The 23,366-nt window shown below is 46.5% G+C and overlaps 1 protein-coding gene across 7 annotated transcripts in view; it reads left to right on the top strand.

The window, feature by feature from the left end:
- Nucleotides 1-23,366, top strand: part of LOC121871254 (phospholipid-transporting ATPase ID-like) — a 179,389-nt gene that overhangs the window by 101,214 nt on the left and 54,809 nt on the right. For all 7 annotated transcript variants that reach the window (XM_042373466.1, XM_042373465.1, XM_042373463.1 and 4 more), the window contains 3 exons: nt 10,026-10,084; nt 22,152-22,364; nt 23,257-23,343. In XM_042373466.1, the coding sequence (XP_042229400.1) occupies nt 10,026-10,084; nt 22,152-22,364; nt 23,257-23,343 (359 nt within the window). The remainder of the gene's footprint in view (nt 1-10,025; nt 10,085-22,151; nt 22,365-23,256; nt 23,344-23,366) is intronic.

Raw genomic sequence — 23,366 nt, 5'->3', positions numbered from 1 at the left:
CTTACTGTGACGTCATGAAGATACCTTACTGTGACGTCACGAAGATACCTTACTGTGACGTCACGAAGATACCTTACTGTGACGTCACGAAGATACCTTACTGTGACGTCACGAAGATACCTATCTGTGACGTCACGGAGATACCTTACTGTGACGTCACGGAGATACCTTACTGTGACGTCACGGAGATACCTTACTGTGACGTCACGGAGATACCTTACTGTGACGTCACGGAGATACCTTACTGTGACGTCTCGGAGATATGAGCGATCGATCTCCGCCCGACCAATAAGTTCTAGAGCGAGGCAGCCACTCAGGGTGACTGTACCCCTCACCTCTTGTTGCAGTGTATCATGTTCATCCTGTTCACCTTGTTCATTTTCTTGACTTGTTCATTTATTCATTTTGTTGACTTGTTTACCTTGTTCATTTGTTCACTTTGTTTATCTGTTCACCCTGTTCACCTTGTTCATTTGTTTACTTTGTTTACCTGTTTAGGTTAGGTGAGATGAGGTTAGGTGAGAGGAGGTTAGGTGAGATGAGGTTAGGTAAAGGTTAGGTGAGAGGAGGTTAGGTGAGATGAGGTTAGGTAAAGGTTAGGTGAGGTTAGGTTAGATGAGAGGAGGTTAGGTGAGAGGAGGTTAGGTGAGGTTAGGTTAGGTGAGATGAGGTTTGGTAAAGGTTAGGTTAGGTGAGAGGAGGTTAGGTGAGGTTGGGTTAGATGGGAGGAGTTAGGTGAGGAGGAGGTTGGGTAGGAGGAGGTTAGATGAGGAGGAGGTTAGGTGAGGTTAGGTTAGGTGAGGTGAGATGAGGTTATGTTAGGTGCAGGTGTTGTATGAGTAACAGGCAGTGTACGGTAGCTTGGTCAGTGTTACGTTCACAGTAGGTGACCACGCCTGCCTAACCTTACCTAACCTAATCTGACAATCTGACTTAGACTTAACCTAGCCTAACCTAACTTAACCTGCTAACTTTCAACGTAACTTTAGCCAACATATCCAACTAGCTAACAACCAAAAACAGCTAACCAATGAACCGACTTAAAACAACCTAGCCTTTCCTAACCAAACCTAACCTAACCTAACCAACCAACTAACAACCTAACCTAACCTACCTACAACCAAACCTAACCTAACCTAAACTAGCCTTTCCTAACCAAACCTAACCTAACCTAACCTAACTGTGTTGGTTGTGTGTCGTGATAGTAAGTTGTTGTCACCGTGATAATGGTGGTGAATGAAGGGTGCGTGTTAGCGGACTGTTCCCCTTACATTGTTGTGGTACCGTTGACGCCGTGAGGGAAGAACACACTCACACACACACACACACAGACACAGACACACACACACACACAGAACAATGACTAGAGTGGCTGGTGAAGACTATCATTATCTCCTTAACACGTCAACAAGCACTAGTTCATGACTGGTGTGTGTGTGTGTGCGTGTGCGTGCGTGCGTTTGACAGGTTAATAATAATAATAATGATAATAATAACAATAATAACAATAATAATAAAAAATATAATCACAAAATAACAAAAACTATCCTCAGACAATCACACAACAACTACGACAATCCCAGACACAAATAAATACTCAACTGAATAAATAACATAACTAAACCACCAGAAACCTCCTATGGCATAAAATTGATCAATACTTAACATTCCTCAAGGACCAGATGCCCATTAACTCGTGTGGTGATTATTATCGTATCTCAAAGTATTAGAATGCATTTTAACCGATTAACTTACGAGAAAAAGAAAAAAATATTGTATAGTGTAGTTAGAATTTACCTTTAGATATGTTTATTTAATATCAGTAATATTTTGTGTGTGTGTGTGTGTGTGTGTGTGTGTGTGTGTGTGTGTGTGTGTGTGTGTGTGTGTGTGTGTGTGTGTGTGTGTGATTGTAACTTGGTATTTTTCGTGGTTTCCGTCGCCATTGGTAACATTTGGGCTTATCGTGTTTACCTTTGACGTCATGAGTCATGTGATGAGGAACTAAATATAGGAGAGGTAGTGGTGATTTATACTGGCGCGCGTACACACACACACACATACACACACATACACACACACACACACACACACACACACACACACACACACACACACACACATACACACACACACATACACACACACACACACACACACACACACACACACACACACACACACACACAGACACACACACACACACACACACACACACACACACACACACACACACACACACACACACACACACACACACACACACACACACACACACACACAGAGACACACACACACACACACACACACACACACACACACACACACACACACACACACATACACACACACACACACACACACACACACAGACACACACACACACACACACACACACACACACACACACAGACACACACACACACACACACACACACACACACATATTAATACTCCAGCCCGTCTAGTTCTCTCTGAGGAAGACAAATGAAGTGCTATTATCATGTGACCACTTATTTTCTCAGGCTTTCTCAGGTTATGTTAGGTGAGGTGAGGTGAAAGTTAGGTTAGGTCAGGTCAGGTTAGGTTAGGTTAGGTGAGGTGAGGTGAGGTTAGGTTAGGTGAGGTGAAAGTTAGGTTAGGTCAGGTTAGGTTAGGTGAGGTGAAAGTTAGGTTAGGTCAGGTCAGGCTGTGTTAGGTTCCGGTGAGGTTAGGTGAGGTGAGTGTGAAAGAAGTTTAGGTTAGGGTGAGGTGAGGAGGTGAAAGTTAGGGTTAGGTCAGGAAGAAGAGGTTAGGTTAGGTGAGGTGAAAGTTAGGTTAGGTCAGGTTAGTTTTTATAATTAGAATTTTCCCCGCGAGGAGGATAGTTTACTGGGCACCCTCTTACATCCTGTGCAAGGCGAAGTGTAGAAGTTTACAGCACCCAGCAGGGAAGCATGCTGAATTCATGCTCGTCTTCATGACTCATGCTTTAAGGGTATAAGTGCCTGGAGGGTCATGGGTTTTGTCAGCAAGTTACATAACATATGATAGAATAATGAGTGTCGGGGGGGGGAGTTCTTGCACAATTCAAACTGTTTCAGGCAAAGTGTGGCAGTTCCTAACGCCAAGTGCCAGGTCTGCTCTCTACTGTAGGAGGAGGGGGAACATCTGGTCAGAGGGACGAGGTAAGGGTGACGACTGGGGGGGGCTGTAGGAGGAGTATAGTTATTAGGTTAAATTAGGTGAGCTGAAGGTTAAGTTAATGTAAAGTTTAGGTTAAATTACCATATTTTATTCTCTATTTTGCCCATCAGGAATTAACTTGGATATTAATTTTCCCCACGCAGTTGTATTTTTAACGTGAACTGAGGTCGTCCCATCTAACCCACCTCTCTCCTCTCTCCCGTCTTCCCCCCTACCCCTCTCTCCCTTGCTAAGCCCCTTCCCTACCATCCTCCCTTACCCCCTTCCCCAACCATCCCTCCCCCCCCCGATATTTTTTTTATATAGATTGCCCCCGAGGGGGCTAGTTTATTGGGCACCCCCTTGCATCCTGTGCAAGGTGAAGCGCGGAAGCGTTTACAGTGCCCATCTGGAAAGCATGCAGAGTTCATGCTTGCCTTTATGACTCGTGCATTAAGGGCGTAAAAGCCTGAAGGGTCATGGGTTTTGTCAGCAAGTTACATAAAGTGACAGAATGATGAGTGTGTGGGGGGAAAGTTCCCGGTACAATTTATCTGTTTGTGGCAAAGTGTGGCAGGTCCCTAATAATGTCAAGTGCCAGGCCTGTCACTAGGAGGAGGGATATCTGGTCAGGGAGGAAAGAGGTGTTGGTAACGGCTGGGGACCTGTAGGAGGAGGTCATAGGGCAAGTGAGAATGTAGTGAGAGAGGGTGTGAGAGTGGAGTTGACCACAAGGTTTACAAACAGTGCGGCCAGGCTCAGAGTTACCTTAATGGGGGTGGTGTGGGCTATGTGGTTGATCCCAGGTGTTGTAACTGTGGCGGGGTTATGGTTACGTGAACAGAAGAGACATCTGGGACGATCACGTCGGCAGCAGGCAGTGAAGGTGTGACCCCAATGAGAACAGATAACACAAAATGTAGGCCCAGGATGATAGGGTTCTGCATAAAGTGGAGGGAGGAGTGGGTGGGCCTCCACAGTGGTTGGGCACTCCCTTCCCTTCCATTTGACAATGGCAGCAGCTTGTGGGGTGTTTCCTCAGTAATGTCGACGTATTCTGAGTATACTAGAATTAAAGTCACTCGCATCTTCGATGTCAGCGTATAGAGGGAATCGTTTCACTAGGATGTGGCAACATTCATCAGCGTCTACTGGGGGGGCAGGACAACCCCGTCAAAGCCAACAGTACCTTGTCGGAATTGAATGTTGAGACCGTGTTGTCTGCATTACTTCATCATCCAATTAAACCGTTCCTCTACGGTTTTCAGAGAGTCCTTAGGGAAGTGCAGATTCTGCTTACTTGGCTGGTTGGCAGAGGGCAGGGTGATAGGGTCCGTGGCATTGGTGTTTCCACTCCGGCTAGTGTTTCCCACAGAAACATTACCGTCACTGTCATAATCACTGGGGTCTGACTCTCGAAGGGTGTTGGATTCAGTATGACCAGGCGAGTTGGCGATGGCATCCGTATCAGAGATGTCTGCGTCCATGAGAGAGCCTCTTCTGAGACGTTTATGTCGACCCCCCCATGCTGGCAAAAACTTGCCGGCTGAGGGGCCCTTTGTGGGACGATAGTGTGGTGTTTTCTCAGGGCTCTCATCCACCTCCCACCCTCGTAATCTATTATCTGAAATCTTTTATCAGTGATCTCTCTTTTCCTCACACCACTCATAATGCGGAGATCAGTTAGGCTTGGTGGAGGGAAAAATGAAGAATGCGGTTAATTCTCTCTCCCTCCCACCCCCCCACACACACGTGCTAGTAAATCGTTTAATAGTACTAATTTAATATCATTGATACACTAAATATCTTTCTTAGTGTTACAGTGTATATGTGAGGCAGTCGAGTCTCTTTTATCTTCTATGGGGAGATAAGTAACTGCGTATGACACTCTAATATTGACTCTGGCGGTGTATTCAATCCAAGCTTTGTCTGTTTTTATATCTCACAGCAGACTCTGGGTTCTATATCTCTCACAGCAGACTCTGGGTTCTATGTCTCTCACAGCAGACTCTAGGTTCTATGTCTCTCACAGCAGACTCAGGGTTCTATATCTCTCACAGCAGACTGTAGGTTCTATATCTGTCACAGCAGACTCTAGGTTCTATATCTCTCACAGCAGACTGTAGGTTCTATATCTCACAGCAGACTCTGGGTTACTCTAGGTTTTATATCTCTCACACCAGACTCTGGTTTACTCTAGGTTCTATATCTCTCACAGCAGACTCTGGGTTACTCTAGGCTCTATATCTCTCACAGCAGACTCTAGGTTCTATATCTCTCACAGCAGCACTCCTGCTCCCTATATCTGTCACAGCAGACTCTAGGTTCTATATCTGTCACAGCAAGACTCTAGGTTCTATATCTCCTGGCTGTTAAGACCCCGGGGCTCTATATCTCTCACAGCAGACTCTAGGTTCTATATCTCTCACAGCAGACTCTGGGTTCTATATCCCTCACAGCAGACTCTAGGTTCTATATCTGTCACAGCAGACTCTAGGTTCTATATCTCTCACAGCAGACTCGGGGTTCTATATCTCTCACAGCAGACTCTGGGTTCTATATCTCTCACAGCAGACTCTAGGTTCTTTATCTCACAGCAGACTCTAGGTTCTATATCTGTCACAGCAGACTGTAGGTTCTATATCTCTCACAGCAGACTCTGGGTTTAGGAACATACTGAAGTAGGAGGACCTATTGTAGTTCACTCTCCTGCCGTGACCAACTGTTCTCGTTATGTTAAGTCAAGTGGGATAAACTGCACACGTCCGGCCTGGCCTCTCTGCCAACACTCACTCCTCAATCCTGAATAGATTTTCCTGTAAAAGTAAAATGTGAAAAATGTTGGTATATTATTTTTTTTTTCCCTCGGGAGTTTTTTTTTAAGTTTTATATAGCTGGTGTAAATGGTGTGTGTGTGGGGGGGGGTAAACTCTTGGAGAATAGGAACCTTTGTTTATTTCACCTGGTAAATAAGCACATGACCTGACCTGACTTGACCTAGCTTGACCTAACATAATTTAATGTAACTGACGCAATCTAACCTAAAATAACCCTAACTTAACCTCACCTGACCTAACCTAACCTAACCTGACCTAAACCAACCCTAACCTAGCCTAACCTTAACCTAACCTAACCTTAACCTAACCTGACCTGACCTGACCTTGGGTGTTTAATCATCGGGTGGAATAATCTGTGGTGTATAATCTTCATGGTATCACAAATTCCAAGTACTAAACGTAAATAAAAAAAAAGTAAAATAATGTAGTCTGGATTCTTTTATCTATTGAGTGTGGGCAGTTGCAGAACGCCTTTAATATAACGTGTTTTTGTGTTGTGTTGTGTGTGTTGTGTTGTGTTGTGTTGTGTTGTGTTGTGTTGTGTTATGATGTTTTGTGTGTGTTGTGTTGAGTTGTGTTGCTCTGTCGTCAACTTTTCTCATCAACTGAATCCCCCCGGAAACTTATGGTCGTCTCTGGTCGGCTTGGCAATATATAGTAATGGGCCTTGTTCCAGGAAATAATGAACAGCGGCATGAGAAGACTGGCGTAGATGCGTTTGGCGTTGACTGGCGTAAATGTGTTTGGCGTTGACTGGCGTAAATGCGTTTGGCGTTGACTGGCGTAAATGCGTTTGCCGTTGACTGACAAAGATGAGTTTGCCGTTGTTGTCGATAGCTGGGCAGAGTGACATAGAAATAACGGTACAGGTTAAGTTATAAAGTACAGGTGCAGATACGGGTACAGGTACAAGTTCAGGTACGGATACAGGTACAGGTTCTTTTGTAACGTATTATATAGTGTGTTTGTATGTGTGTGTGTGTGTGTGTGTGTGTGTGTGTGTGTGTGTGTGTGTGTGTGTGTGTGTGTGTGTGTTTGTATGTAAGTAAGTTTGTAGGTTTATTTATGTACGTGCATATTTGATTATGTACGCATGTAGGTGTGTGTGTGTATGCGTGAGCGAGTGTATGTCTTATGTGTGTATACAGTATGTAATAATAATAATACTAACGGTTTATTGAAAGAGTTTAAGGGCTATAAGGCTGAAAATATACAGTTACATATTTGGGGAATGGGTTACGAATTGTTGTAATATATATATAATATAAGGACATGTAAATAAGATATATAATAACCTAGATGGGGGAAAAAGCTCAAATTACAGTTCATTTCAACATAGTGATTAGAGCAGTGTTTATCAGAGTGAATACACTGATTTATTAAGGTTATTGATAATTTTACAATGGTTGGGACTGGGCTGTTCTTATAGCGAGACTGCCTGCAGTAATGTATGGGCTGGATGCCGTGGCCAGGTGTCGAACAGCACCTCGGACAAGGGGATCTCAGGTGGTAGTAGAGCCGTAGTGTCGGGGATGGTGAAGGCGAGCGTGTTATAATGGCCGATGAGCTGTATGAAAAAACAACAACAGTAGACGTAAGCAGGTCATTATAGTATACCCCAAGACTGTGTGTGTGTGTGTGTGTGTGTGTTTTATATGTACGTGCATATTTGATTATGTACGCATGTAGGTGTGTGTGTGTGTATGCGTGAGCGAGTGTATGTATGTATGTATGTGAACTATGTATGTTTATGTATGTATATATGTTTTGTATCTTATTCATGTTTAGTTACATTATGTTAAGTTATGAATATTTTAAGTTAATTTAAGGATATTTTAGGTTAATTGAAGGGTATTTTAGGTTAATTTAAGGATATTTTAGGTTAATTTAAGGGTATTTTAGGTTAATTTAAGGATATTTTAGGTTAATTTAAGGATATTTTAGGTAAATTTAAGGATATTTTAGGTTAATTTAAGGATATTTTAGGTTAACTTAAGGATATTTTAGGTTAACTTAAGGATATTTTAGGTTAACTTAAGGATACTTTAGATTAATTTAAGGATATTTTCGATTAATTTAAGGATATTTTAGGTTAATTTAAGGTAAAGCAAGTGAGACAGAAGTACACAGTATAACTATGAAGATTGGCGTGAGTAATGCAAAGACAAGGAGGCACCTTGATTAGTAGTTTCACCAGGTAGACGGTGCCACTAGTCACGCCAGGTGCAATTATACGACTGGTGGGTTAGGTTAGGTCAGGTCAGGTCAGGTCACTTCACTTCATTTGTAAGGAGGTGACCTGGAGCACCACACAACACACACGTGATGTTGTATTTCTCTTCATAAAGCATTTTTCCTTGATCGACTTTTGTCATTTCCTGGCATTTCCGCGCTCGCGTGTGTGTGTGTGTGTGTGTGTGTGTGTGTGTGTGTGTGTGTGTGTGTGTGTGTGTGTGTGTGTGTGTGTGTGTGTGTGTGTGTGTGTGTGTGTGTGTGTGTGTGTGTGTGTGTGTGTGTGTGTGTGAAGACGACTTACCCCCTTGCGTACAATGTCTTAAACCCCCTCTAGAGTACCTTCTCGTACTCAAATGAACACATCACACTTGTAAACCGCATTAACGTGGTAGTGTTAGTAATGTTCTTCATGTTTGGGTTCTTGTTCACTGTTCAGGCTAACATAGGAGTGAACAGTGACCTTGACTCACCACAAACACAGTCACGTTAGTAAAGCATTCGTCTGTGTGTTTGTTTCGCTTTTTTCCGTGTTTTTTTTCTTCCGGTTTGTAATTGTTAAAATTTTTGCGAAGGAGAGTTACTGGTAAAGTTTAGTTGGTAAGGTGGGGTCGTGGTATGATGATGGGTTCGTAGAATGATGGTGGGGTCGTGGTATGATGATGGGGTCGTAGAATGATGGTGGGGTCGTAGTATGATAAGAACATAAGAAAATGAGGAATCTGCAATAGGCCGGTTGGCCTGTGCATGTCAGCTCCTGTCGAGAGTTACAACCACTCTCTATCATCCATTAATCTATCCAGCCTCCTTTTAAAACTTTCCAGAGTTCCAGCACTTACTACAAAGTTGCTAAGCTTGTTCCACTCGTCCACCACCCTATTTATGAACCAGTTTCTTCCTATCTCCCTCCTAAACCTAAACTTATCCAACTTAAATCCGTTGCTTCGAGTCCTATCCTGCTCGGATATTATAAGAACATTATCTCTATCCCCTTTATTGATTCCTTTTCACCCACTTAAATACTTCTATCATATCTCCCCGCACTCTTCGTTTTTCTAGGGAATGCAAGTTTAGTTTCTTTAACCTATCCTGATATGGAAGGTTTCTAAGTCCCGGAATCATTTTCGTCATTCTTCGCTGCACCGACTCCAGTGAATTGATATCCACTTTATAATAAGGGCACCAGAACTGATGATGGGGTCGTGGTATGATGATGGGGTCGTGTTATGATGATGGGGTCGTGGTATGATGGTGGGGTCGTGGTATGATGATGGGGTCGTGGTATGATGATGGGTTCGTGTTATGATGATGGGGTCGTGGTATGATGATGGGGTCGTGGTATGATGATGGGGTCGTGGTATGATGATGGGGTCGTGGTATGATGATGGGGTCGTGGTATGATGATGGGGTCTTGGTATGATGATGGGGTCTTGGTATGATGGTGGGGTCTTGGTATGATGGTGGGGTCGTGGTATGATGGTGGGTCTGGTATGATGATGGGGTCGTGTTATGATGATGGGGTCGTGGTATGATGATGGTGTGGGGATGATGGTTGTATGATGTGGGCGGTATGATGATGGGGTCGTGTATGATGGGGTCTTGGTATGATGGTGGGGTCGTGGTATGATGATGGGGTCGTGGTATGATGATGGGGTCTTGGTATGATGATGGGGTCTTGGTATGATGGTGGGGTCGTGGTAAGTTAAGGTATATACAGTATAATAATTATAATATCAATAATAATAAGATGACAGGTAATCACCAGGTATGTTTCCTCCTCCCCCCCTGCAGAGACTGAGCGTCGGATCATGGCCAATAATCCTGAGTTCAACGCACAGTTCAACTATGCTGTGAGTACCTTGTTCATTTGTTCACTGTTCCTTATTCGTTGTTCACTTCCTTGCTCATTGTTCAGTTCCTTGTTCAGTGTTCTTTGTTAACTGTTCCTTATTCGTTGTTCACTTGTTCCTTTGGTCACTGTTCCTTTTTCCATTGTTCACTGTTCTCTGTTCACTTCCTTGCTCATTTTTCACTGTTCTTTTGTTCACTGTTCCTTGTTCCTTTGTTCACTGTTCCTTGTTTCTTTGTTCACTGTTCCATTGTTCATTGTTCTTTGCTCATTGTTCAAGTGCTGTTCCTTGTTCATTTTCTTTGTTCACTGATCCTTATTCGTTGTTTAGTTTCTTACTCATTGTTCCTTTGTTCACTGTTCTTTACTGTTCCATGCACCATTGTTCAGTGTTCATATCCGCTGACCTTTGCATGTTTCTGCTGTTAAACTCAATAATACAATGTTTTCCTCGTCATTTGAACTGTGTGTGTGTGTGCGTGCGTGCGTGTGTGTGTGTGCGTGCGTGCGTGTGTGTGTGTGTGTGCGTGCGTGCGTGTGTGTGTGTCCACTTATAAACGTCACTATTTTATTATTTTCACTAAAGTATAAATACCTAAAACTTCTTATAACTCACTGTGAAAATAATCCTCTACTTGATGTTATTTATAATTACTACCATAAGTGTTGACGTGATGAGTGAAAATAAGATAATAATTTTATTAATCTTTTGTTATTTGGCTTATAAGTAGGGCATTATGTTATCGTGGTAGAAGGGCATAAGGACCATGTGGGAGTTATTGATACGTAGGTTAGTGTAGGGTAGGTTAAGGAAAAGTAGGTTAGAGTAGGGTAGGTTAAGGAAAGGTAGGTTAGTGTAGGGTAGGTTAAGGAAAGGTAGGTTAGTGTAGGGTAGGTTAAGGAAAGGTGAGTTAGTGTAGGGTAGGTTAAGGAAAGTGTTAGTGTAGGGTAGGTTAAGGAAAGGTAGGTTAGTGTAGTTGGTAGGTTGGTGGGTTGAGGTAGGTTAGTGTGGGCAGGTTGGGTGGTAGGTGGGTGTTTGTGGGTGGTTAGGAAGGTAGGTTAGTGTAGGTAGGTTAAGAAAGGTAGGTTAGTGTAGGTAGGTTAAGGAAAGGTGGGTTAGTGTAGGGTAGGTTAGGAAGGTAGGTTAGTGTAGGGTGGTTAGGGGGTAGGTTAGTGGGTAGGTTAGTGTAGGGAGTGTGTAGGGTAGGTTAGTGTAGGGAAGGTAGGTTAGTGGGTAGGTTAAGGAAAGGTAGGTTAGTGTAGGGTAGGTTAAGGAAAGGTAGGTCAGTGTAAGGTAGGTTAAGGAAAGGTAGGTTAGTGGAGGGTAGGTTGGGGAAAGGTAGGTTAGTGTAGGGTAGGTTAAAGAAAGGTAGGTTAGTGTAGGGTGGTTAGAAGGTAGGTTAGTGTGGGTAGGTTAAGGAAAGGTAGGTCAGTGTAGGGTAGGTTAAGGAAAGGTGGGTTAGTTTAGGGTAGGTTAAAGAAAGGTGGTTAGTGTAGGGTGGTTAGTAGGAGGTTGAAGGTAGGAGGTAGGGTGTTGGGTGGTTGGTGGGGTTGGGTGGTTAGAGTAGGGGTTAGTGTAGGAGGTTAAGGAAAGGTAGGTTAGTGTAGGGTGTGGTTAAGGGTGGGTTAAGTGAGGTAGGTTAGTGTAGGGTGGGTTAGGAAGGTAGGTTGGTGTAGGGTGGGTTAGGAGGGTGGGTTAGTGTAGGGTAGGTTGAGGAAGGTAGGTTAGAGTAGGTTGGTTAAGGAAGGTAGGTTAGTGTAGGGTGGGTTAAGGAAAGGTAGGTTAGAGTAGGGTAGGTTAGTGTAGGGTAGGTTAAGGAAAGGTAGGTTAGTGTAGGGTGGGTTAGGAAAGGTAGGTTAGTGTGGGGGAGTTAGGAGGTAGGTTAGAGTAGGGTAGGTTAAGGAAAGGTAGGTTAGTGTAGGGTAGGTTAAGGAAGGTAGGTTGGTGTAGGGTGGGTTAAGGAAGGTGGGTTAGAGTAGGGTAGGTTAGTGTTAGGGTAGGTTGGAAAGGTAGGTTAGTGTAGGGTAGGTTAAGGAAGGTAGGTTAGAGTAGGGTAGGTTAGTGTAGGGTAGGTTAGTGCAGGGGTAGGTTAGGGAGTAGTAGCTCTTTACAAGTGTCTGTAGTGACGTCGTCTTGTTCACGTAGTAACTAACAGTAGTGGCTGACAGCGGGTCGATACCGTGTGTCACTTGGTGCCTGGGGAGTGTCATATAGTGCAAGGGATGATGGGTGGGGAAGTGCCAAAGGTGCCATGGGTGGGGAAGTGTCATGGGGAATGCTAGGGATGTGGGCATGTCAGGGGTTGCTATGGGTGGGGGAGTGCCAGGGGATGCCATGGATGGTTGAGTGTCAGGGGATGCATGGGTGGAGTGTTAGGGGATGCCATGGGTGGGGGAGTGTTGGGATGCTATGGTGGGGGAGTGCCATGTAGTGCCAGGCATGGGTAGAGTGTGAGAGATGCATGGGTGGGGAGTGCCAGGGAGATGCCATGGGTGGGGGAGTGCCATGTAGTGCCAGGGAGATGCCATGGGTGGGGAGTGCCAGGAGATGCCATGGGTGGGGGGTGGGGAGATGCCATGGGCAGTGCCATGTGGTGCAGGGAGATGCCATGGGTGGGGGTGCCAGGGAATCCCATGGGTGGGGGAGCCATATAGTGCAGGCATGGGTAGGGAGGAGTGCCAGGGAGATGCCATGGGTGGGGGTGCCATATGGTGCCAGGCATGGGTAGGAGTAGTGCCAGGGAGATGCCATGGGTGGGGAGTGCCATATAGTGCCAGGCATGGTAGGGAGGTGCCAGGGAGATGCCATGGGTGGGGAGTGCCATATGGTGCCAGGCATGGGTAGGAGGTGCCAGGGAGATGCCATGGGTGGGGAGTGCCATATAGTGCCAGGCATGGGTAGGAGGAGTGAGGAGATGCCATGGGTGGGGGGTGCCAGGGAGATGCCATGGGTGGGGAGTGCCATGTAGTGCCAGGAGATGCCATGGGTGGGGAGTGCCAGGAGATGCCATGGGTGGAGGCCAGGGAGATGCCATGGGGGCGTGCGGGAGATGCCATGGGTGGGGAGTGCCAGGAGATCCATGGTGGGGGTGCCATATAGTGCCAGGCATGGGTAGGGAGGAGTGCCAGGGAGATGCCATGGGTGGGGGTGCCATATAGTGCCAGGCATGGGTAGGGAGAGTGCCAGGGAGATGCCATGGGTGGGGGACCATATAGTGCCAGGCATGGGTGGAGGGTGCAGGGGATGCCATGGGTGGGGGAGTGCCATGGTGCAGGCATGGGTAGGAGAGTGCCAGGAGATGCCATGGGTGGGGAGTGCCATATAGTGCCAGGCATGGGTGGGAGGTGCCGGGGAGATGCCATGGGTGGGGGAGTGCCATAGTGCCAGGCATGGGTGGGGAGTGCCAGGGAGATGCCATGGGTGGGGAGTGCCATATAGTGCCAGGCATGGGTGGGGAGGTGCCAGGGAGATGCCATGGGTGGGGGAGCATGTAATGCCAGGCATGGTGGAGGGAGTGCCAGGAGATGCCATGGTGGGGAGGCAAGTGCCAGGCATGGGTAGGGGAGTGCCAGGGAGATGCTATGGGTGGGGAGTGCCATAGTGCCAGGCATGGGTAGGGAGTGCCAGGGAGATGCCATGGGTGGGGAGTGCTATAGTGCCAGGCATGGGTAGGGGAGTGCCAGGAGATGCCATGGGTGGGGAGTGCTATAGTGCCAGGCATGGGTGGGAGTGCCAGGAGATGCCATGGGGGGGGTGCAAGGAGGCATGGGTGGGGAGGCCAGGAGATGCCAGGTGGGGAGGCCGGCATGGGTGGGGAGCAGGAGATGCCTGGGAGTGCCAGGGAGATGCCATGGGTGGGGAGTGCCGGGCAAGGGTGGGGGAGTGCCAGGGAGATGCCATGGGTGGGGGAGTGCCATATAGTGCCAGGCATGGGTAGGAGTGCCAGGGAGATGCCATGGGTGGGAAGGCCATGTAGTGCCAGGGGATGCATGGTGGGGGAGGCCAGGAGATGCCATGGGTGGGGGAGTGCCAGGGAGATGCCATGTGGGGGAGTGCCAGGGAGAGGTAGCTGTCGCTTTGAGTCAACCTTCTTACTATTTATGTATCAATAATGTAAGATGATGGAGATTACCTGGGCTCTCCTCCTCCTCCACATTCCTCTCTCACATTCCTCTCCTCCTCCTCCACATTCCTCTCCTTCTCCACATTCCTCTCCTCTTTCTCCACATTCCTCTCCTTTCTCCACATTCCTCTCCTCTCTCCACATTCCTCTCCCTTTCTCCACATCTCTCCCTCCTCCATCCACATTCCTCTCCTCTTCTCCACATTCTCTCCTCTTTCTCCACATTCCTCTCCCTCCTCCTCCTCCACATTCCTCTCCTCTTTCTCCACATTCCTCTCCTCCTCCCTCCATATCTCTCTCCTCTTTCTCCACATTCCTCTCCTCCTCCTCCTCCACATTCCTCCTCTTCTCCACATTCCTCTCCTCCTCCTCCACATTCTCTCTCTCCTTTCACATTCCTCTCCTCCTCCTCCACATTCCTTCCTCTTTCTCCACATTCCTCCTCCTCCTCCTCCCTCCCCTCTTCTCCCATTCCTTTCCTCCTCCTCCACATTCCTCTCTCTCTTTCCACATTCTCCTCCTCCACATTCCTCTTCCTCCCCATCTCCCCTTTTCTTTTTCCTCATCCATCACTTCTTCCTCCTCCTCCATGACTTAGCCTATAATAGTGTAAAACCATTTTTTCTCTAGTATGACGCCCAAGAAGCCATAATAGTAATTTACCTCTTAAAATGGGGATGAGTGACCGGCTCTTCTGACGTCATGTTCGCTATGTTGGAAGTAGTTTCTTTTTATTTATTCATGTTCGTGTGTGTGTGTGTGTAGGTGCTATACCACAAGGGGGGGAGGTATCATCAATTCTCCATATAATCCGTTATATAGGGTTACATCTAACGTACCTGATATAACGGACTTCTTTCCATAAAGTCCGTTATATAGAGGTACGGTTACAGCTGTAGCTATGAAGGTACAGGTACAGTAATTCCCACGTGATGAGTGTATGCTGAACCGAGTTACATACACACCTTGACTACGTGTCGGGCGGAGGATGTCGTGTTGTGGGTGGAGGGATGTGTCGTGTTGTGGGTGGAGGATGTGTCGTGTCGTGGGTGGAGGATGTGTCGTGTTGTGGGTGGAGGATGTGTCGTGTTGTGGGTGGAGGATGTGTCGTTGTGGGTGGAGGGATGTGTCGTGTTGTGGGTGGAGGGATGTCGTGTTGTGGGTGGAGGGATGTGTCGTGTTGTGGGTGGAGGGATGTGTTGTGGGTGGAGGGATGTGTCGTTGTGGGTGGAGGGATGTGTGTGTTGTGGGTGGAGGATGTGTCGTGTTGTGGATGGAGGATGTGTCGTGTTGTGGGTGGAGGATGTGTCGTGAGGGGTGGAGGGATGTCGTGTTGTGGGTGGAGGGATGTGTCGTGTTATTTGAAACCAATACAAGTTAGTTTGTATTGAAGTAGCTATTTATTAAGGCGACCTGACCTTAATGTAGATGGAGGGGGTGAAGGAGGTTGGGGTGAGGAGGTTGGGGGGTGAGGGAGGTTGGGGGGTCGGTGATAATAATGGGTCACATTTAATATTTAATAATGGTGTGTTGATGACGTTAGGTAGTCTGGCTCTTGTTACTCTGGTGACAATGACCACATCTCTATCACATCTCTGGCACAGTCACATCTCTACCACCACACTATACCACATCTCTATACATCTCTGGCACAGCACTTCACATCTCTACCACACACTATAACATCTCTACCACCACACTATACCACATCTCTATCACATCTCTGGCACAGCACTTCCACATCTCTACCACAATACTACCTTAAAAACCAAACCTGAAAACAATTGTCGTCATGTATCTGTAGGCCAGGAATACCATGTGTGTAGGAATACCATGTGTGTAGGAATACCATGTGTGTAGGAATACCATGTGTGTAGGAATACCATGTGTGTAGGAATACCGTGTGTGTAGGAATACCGTGTGTGTAGGAATACCACGTGTAAGGGGTTCAGCTCCTACGCACGTCACCCCAAACCAAATCATTTCTCTGGGAAGTTAGTTGAGCTGTAGCTGATGGTAAAATGTTTTTCCAAAATGTCTCTAAAAATATATATGTCTTTTCCACAATGTTATAATTATTTCCTGTTTTCTCTCTCTCATTATGTTCATTGGTGTTTTAAAAAGACTTGTTCCAGTGTGTGTGTGTGTGTGTGTGTGTGTGTGTTATTAAAGCGGAGTTCCAGATTTTTGCAGTATATATCATGGAGAACTGGGATAAATGTGGTTATCCTCTATATACTAACACTTACCACATTGTCTGTAGCCACATTAAATCGGCCAGCTTGTAAATCTGTATAGGGTTAATGCTTAAATTATATCATGGAATTGTAACGTGATGCAATGGCAGAACTTAACCTAACCTAACCTATGAGACGTCTTGTAGGGGAGTAATAGTAATAATAATAATTAACGGTTTATTGAAAGAGCTTGGCGGCCAGAAGGCTGAAAATATACAGTTACATATTTGGTGAATGGGTTTCGAATTACAAATAATATACAAGTAACATAAGTGATACAAATAAGATATATAATAACTAGATGGGGAAAAGCTCAAACTACAGGGCATTTCAACATAGTGACAGTGCAAGAAGTGGTATTTACTGGGAGTGAATACACTGGTTTATTACAAGTTATTGATAATTTTTACAATGGTTGGGACTGGGCTGTTCTTATAGCGATCAGTTCGTGCACGTATGGGCTGGATGTGGTTGTGGTGTCGAACAGCAATTCTCGGGCTAGGGATCTCAGGTGGTAGTAGGAGCCGGTGTCGTGGTGATGGTCAGTGTGGTCAGTGAGAGTCGAAAGGGTCAGTGTGTTGAGCGCTTCTTGATATGTGGAGTAGGAAGGGGAGAGAATAATCTTGCATGCCCTCTTTTGCAATTTTTCTAGGTGTTTACGTTGTGTGGCATTTAGGGAGGAAGACCAGGTAGGGGAGGTATAGGTGAGCTTGGGAAGTATGAATGTTGTGTTAACACTGAGGAGCTCGTGTGCAGGAACTCCGAGGGACTTGAGTCGGCGGAGGAGGTGGAGACGGAAACTGGAGGATTTGACAACTTCACTGACGTGTGGTTTCCAATTTAGTTTGTTGTCTATGGTGACGCCGAGGAGCTTCGTGGAATCTACAACCTGGAGTGTGTTGGGAGATGCGGGAGTATATGTTATTGCTCAAGGGGGGGGGGGGGGTAACCTCTTCCCCCCTTCGGTACAGCCCTAGATATGAAAACAACATAATTGCCAATAATTCAGACCCGTAATTCTCAAATCACTCATTTGGTTGTGGTAAATTGGCCTTATGACGTCATCGGTCTTTTGTTATTGTGTAGCGACAGCCATCATGACTTAACCCCGTAAGTATGATGATTTAACCCCATGAGTATGATGACTTAACCCCTCAAGACACAGTATAATAAAAGTGTTGGCGAGTGTCAGCTGTAGTGGGTGTAGTGTAGTGGGTGTAAGGTGTAGTGTAATGGGTGTCAGCTGTAGTGTAGTGGGTGTAAGGTGTAGTGTAGTGGGTGTAAGCTGTAGTGTAGTGGGTGTAAGGTGTAGTGTAGTGGGTGTAAGGTGTGTAGTGGTGTAAGGTGTAGTGTAGTGGGTGTAAGGTGTGGTGTAGTGGGGTGTAAGGTGTAGTGTAGTGGGTGTAAGGTAGTGGGTGTGTGTAGTGGGTGTAAGGTGTGTAGTGGGTGTAAGGTGTAGTGTAGTGGGTGTAAGGTGTGTAGTAGGTGTGTATGTGTGTAGTGGTGTAAGGTGTAGTAGTGGGTGTAAGGTGTAGGTGGTGGGCTGTAGTGTAGTGGTGTAAGGTGTAGTGTAATGGTGTCAGCTGTAGTGTAGTGGGTGTAAGCTGTAGTGTGCTGGTGTAGTGTAGTGGGGTGCAAGGTAGTGGGTGTAAGGTAGTGTGGGGTGTATGTGTGTGTAGTAGGTGTAAGGTGTAGTGTAGCAGGTGTAAGGTGTAGTGTAGTGGGTGTAAGCTGTAGTGTAGTTGGTGTAAGGTGTAGTGTAGTGGGTGTAAGGTGTAGTGTAGTGGGTGTAAGCTGTAGTGTAGTTGGTGTAAGGTGTAGTGTAGTGGGTGTAAGGTGTAGTGGGTGTAAGGTGTAGTGTAGTGGGTGTAAGGTGTAGTGTAGTAGGTGTAAGGTGTAGTGTAGTAGGTGTAAGGTGTAGTGTAGTGGGTGTAAGGTGTAGTGTAGTGGGTGTAAGGTGTAGTGTAGTGGGTGTAAGCTGTAGTGTAGTGGGTGTAAGGTGTAGTGTAGTGGGTGTAATGCTGCAGGGTTTGGGCATCACCAGGTATACAGACGACACCCCACAAACACTGAATTAATAAGCAAACAAAGATAAACAGTAATTACAACACGAAGCTCCTGAGGCTGACGACACTATCATATCTACACAATCAAAGTTATCGTTTTGAAGTGACATTCTATCGGACACACACACACACACACGCACACACACGCATTGAAGAACACTTGAACAATGCTAAACGCTTAAGAAACACTGCGGAACACTAAGGAATACTTGAGAAACACTGAAAAGTACGATGGAATTTCCTTGAGTACAATGAAGATATATAAACCCCTGAGTACGATGACATTGTACTCCAGGTGTCAAGACTGAAAATCCATATCCTGGTAGGCCAGATTGACGGGCCTCACCTGGGTGGCCGGTTGATACTGCTAACAGATAGGAGTGTGTGTGTGTGTGTGTGTGTGTGTGCGTGAAGTATTAGCAGTAGTATTAATAATGATGATGACCATAACAGCAATAATAATAATGATTATGATTTCACGGTTTATTAACAAATACAGCAGCTATAAGGTGAAAATATGCAAATGACTTAAGTGGTGTTACATAATCATAAATAATATATAATGACAAGGGAAGAGGGATATTAACAATGATTTTCAGCACAATTACGGTATAAAAGTGAGATTTATTTTACAATGGTTGAAATGGGGCTTAAGAGCGATTAGTGTGTGTGTGTGTGTGTGTGTGTGTGTGTGTGTGTGTGTGTGTGTGTGTGTGTGTGTGTGTGTGTGTGTGTGTGTGTGTGTGTGTGTGTGTGTGTGTGTGTGTGTGTGTGTGTGTGTGTGTGTGTGTGGCCAGTAATCTCTTGCACACTCTTTAACTCCCATTTCTTAAGACACTTTCAGGTAAAATAATGATTTACACGTAATGAATAACACAGGTACAGTTTCTGGCCAGAGAATAACAACAGGTTGGTGATATCTTGAGGAGAGCCACTGCATATACCTGTAATATACCTGCAATAATAGAGGGTCTTTACACCTCCCTTGGGACACTGGGTTGAAATCTGTGAGCTAGAAACACTGTAATTTATGGAGGGGCCAGTGCAACACCCCAAGGCCAATCAGAGGGCCAGTGCAAGAGGGCCAGTGCAACACCCCAGGGCCAATCAGAGGGCCAGTGCAATACCCCAGGCCAATCAGAGGGCCAGTGCAACACCCCAGGCCAATCACCAGAGGGCCAGTGCAATACCCCCAGGGTCAATCAGAGGGCCAGTGCAATACCTCAGGGCCAATCAGAGGGCCAGTGCAATACCTCAGGGTCAATCAGAGGGCCAGTAATACCCCACACAATGAGAGGGCCAGTGCAACACCCCAGGGCCAATCAGAGGGCCAGTGCAACACCCCAGGGCCAATCAGAGGGCCAGTGCACACCCCAAGGCCAATGAGAGGGCCAGTGCAACACCCCAGGGCCAATCACCAGAGGGCCAGTGCAATACCCCAGGGTCAAATCAGGGAGGGCCAGTGCACACCCCAAGGCCAATCAGAGGGCCAGTGCAACACCCCAGGGCTTTCAATCAGGAGGCCAGTAATACCCCAGGGTCAATCAGAGGGCCAGTGCACACCCCAGGGTCAATCAGAGGGCCAGTGCAATACCCTGCTGGCCAATCAGAGGCCATGCAATACCCCAGGGCCAATCAGAGGGCCAGGCATAAATCACCCCCAGGGCCAATCAGAGGGCCAGTGCAATACCCCAGGGCCAATCAGAGGGCCAGTACAACACCCCAGGGCCACTCAGAGGGTCAATATAATACCCCAGGGCCACTCAAGGGCCATTTAAATATCTCAGTGAGCTACAGTGCGTGTGGGCCATTGTCACTGTGGTTTATGGAGTTCAGTACAATACCCGAGGGCCACTCAAGAGGGCCATATTCTGGGCCACTCAGAAGGCCACATACTGGGCCACTCACAGCCTCTTCAAGACCTGACATATCACACTAGCTCCTATTATTGATGGATCAGGTTTTCTGTGTGTGTGTGTGGTTTTTACATGTATTTATATGTATATACATAAGTTTACATAGAGAGAGAGAGAGAGAGAGAGAGAGAGAGAGAGAGAGAGAGAGAGAGAGAGAGAGACCCCTTTACCGATCTGTTTACCGGCTGGTGACGTAAGCATCATCGCTTTCCGATTAACTCCACCACCTCTTACCACAATCACCTGTCACCACCACCTCACCTGTCGCCTTCACTCACCACCCGTCGCCTTCACTCCACCACCTTCACCACCCGTCACCACCACCTGTCACCACCACCACCTGTCACCACCACCCTGTCACCACCACCACCACATGTCACCACCACCTGTCACCACCACCACCTGTCACCCACCACTGTCACCACCCACCCTGTCACCACCACACCACCACCACGTCACCACCACCACTGTCACCACCACCACCTGTCACCACCACCACCACCTGTCACCACACCACCACCTGTCACCACCACCACCACCACCACCACCACTGTCACCACCACCACTGTCACCACCACCACTGTCACCACCACCACCACCTGTCACCACCACCACCACTGTCACCACCACCACCTGTCACCACCACCACCTGTCACCACCACCACCACCACCTGCCACCACAACCACCACCACCTGTCACCACAACCACCACCACCTGTCACCACCCACCACCACCTGTCACCACCACCACCACCCACCACCACCACCCGTCATCACCACCCGTCACCACCCACTCACATGTCACCACCACCTGTCACCACCACCACCACCACCTGGTCACCACCACCACCTGTCACCACCCACTCACCTGTCACTACTCACCACCACCTGTCACCACCACATGTCACCACCACCACATGTCACCACCACCACCACCACCGGTCACCACATGTCACCACCACCACCTGTCACCACCACATGTCACCACCACCACCTGTCACCACCACCACCACCATTACCTGTCAGCACCACCACCACCACCTGTCACCACCACCACCACATGTCACCACCACCACCACATGTCACCACCACCACCTGTCACCACCACATGTCACCACCACCACCACAACCACCTGTCACCACCACCACCTGTCACCACCACCACCATTACCTGTCAGCACCACCTTACAGAAGAACCATTAATAGCGTGCAAATAGCCACCCACATAGTACAAGTGAGTTCAAAGGGGATGGTCACTAGCAGTAATTACTAGTCGTGTTGAGGACAAATATTTAACACACATCGAGTTATTATTGACAAAGTACAGTTAATTGACGCTCCAAGAGAGAGAGAGAGAGAGAGGACCTTCAACACCTAAAGCTGCTATTAGAGACACTTTTTTGATGAGACCACTTTGTTTATGGGGGGGGGTGGGGGGGGGTTGAGGTCACTCCCCTCACCACTAGTATGCTGCTTCCTCACTGCTACTTCCTTACCCTACTTACAGTACGTCACCATGCCCCTCATTGCCACTTACCTCTCTCTCTCTCTCTCTCTCTCTCCCCAGGTGAACCAGTTGTTGTACAGTCGTTACATTAGTCAAGTACTGTACTCTAATCATGTTCCTCTTTACTGTAGTTATACTGTACATCAGCTAAGATAGAGGCCCTTGTGTACTCCTGTTCAGTACTGTATTACATCTTATACTGGTTCTTATCTTTTCAGAAAAACTTCATTAAGACGTCAAAGTACACGTTACTAAACTTTGTACCATACAACTTGTTCGAGCAGTTCCAGCGCCTCGCAAACTTCTACTTCTTGTGTTTGTTGGTTCTCCAGCTCATCCCAGTCATCTCTTCTCTCTCACCCATCACAACAGCCGTTCCCCTCATTGGGGTGCTCACAGTCACGGCAGTCAAAGATGCCTATGATGATTATGTAAGTACAGTACATGTACACTACAGTACTGTATAACACTTAATCCACATTTGTCAGTATTGCATTGAGACAATAATAAAAACTTTCCCTTGGTGTACCTTGTCATACTAGAGGCATGATAGTACGGTACAGTACAGTAGTTATATCTCCGTTAGCTGGAATTCCTCAAACCCGGAACTCTCCGATAGCCGGAATTGAAATTTTCTCGGAAAATTGTTCCCGATGCCATAATTTTCTGGAAAATTCCGGGAATTGGGAAGTTTTTTCTTGGTTTGAGACATGAAAATCAGATGCATTTTCTGGAAATTCCGGGGATGAGGGATTTTTTTCCGGCTTTGAGAGAGTCGTCTCGTTACCCGGAAATCTCTCATTCCCGTAAGTGCTCTGCACCAATTGTTCCGACTAACAGAGATATTACTGTACAGTGCAGTACTTGTATTTGTGCTTCCATCCATCCATCCGTGTGTGGACCTGACAAGATCTCAAATGAATTTGACAATCATTATTTTTTTGTCTGCATTTTGGGGAGTTATAACTCATTTTGTTCCCCTGTGTTTGTGTCTACAGTCTCTATAGCAGATAATGTTAGCGATCAAGTAGTAAGGGTACAGTACTGTACTGTATATGTATTTTCTGAGTTATTAAGGTACAATACTAAAGTTATTTCAGGAAAGCCAGTTACCATATGTAATTTTTAGCCTGACCCTCAACCACCTGCAGGCATTAGCTACCAGGCAATTTCATATTAGAGAAACAAATCTTTTTAATAGCTCAGTTAAATTTAAATATTGCCATATTAAATGTTTTAGGTTTTGAAATAAACTGTTGAGGGAATACCTTACCACACATGTTAGGCTTCCCTCCTTGTTATTGGTAATATTTATCTCCTCAGCAACGCCACCGGAGCGACAGCCAAGTCAACCGGAGAAAATCATCTGTTTTAAGAAACGGCCAACTAGTTGAAGAGTATTGGAGTAAGGTGCTGTGTCTTCTCTTAAGTTT

Source organism: Homarus americanus, unplaced genomic scaffold (assembly GCF_018991925.1).
Source record: "Homarus americanus isolate GMGI-L3 unplaced genomic scaffold, GMGI_Hamer_2.0 scaffold46973, whole genome shotgun sequence".
Classification (NCBI taxonomy): Eukaryota; Metazoa; Arthropoda; class Malacostraca; order Decapoda; family Nephropidae; genus Homarus; species Homarus americanus.
The sequence above is the reverse complement of the archived record's forward strand: the minus strand, read 5'-3'. Positions and strand labels throughout refer to the sequence as shown.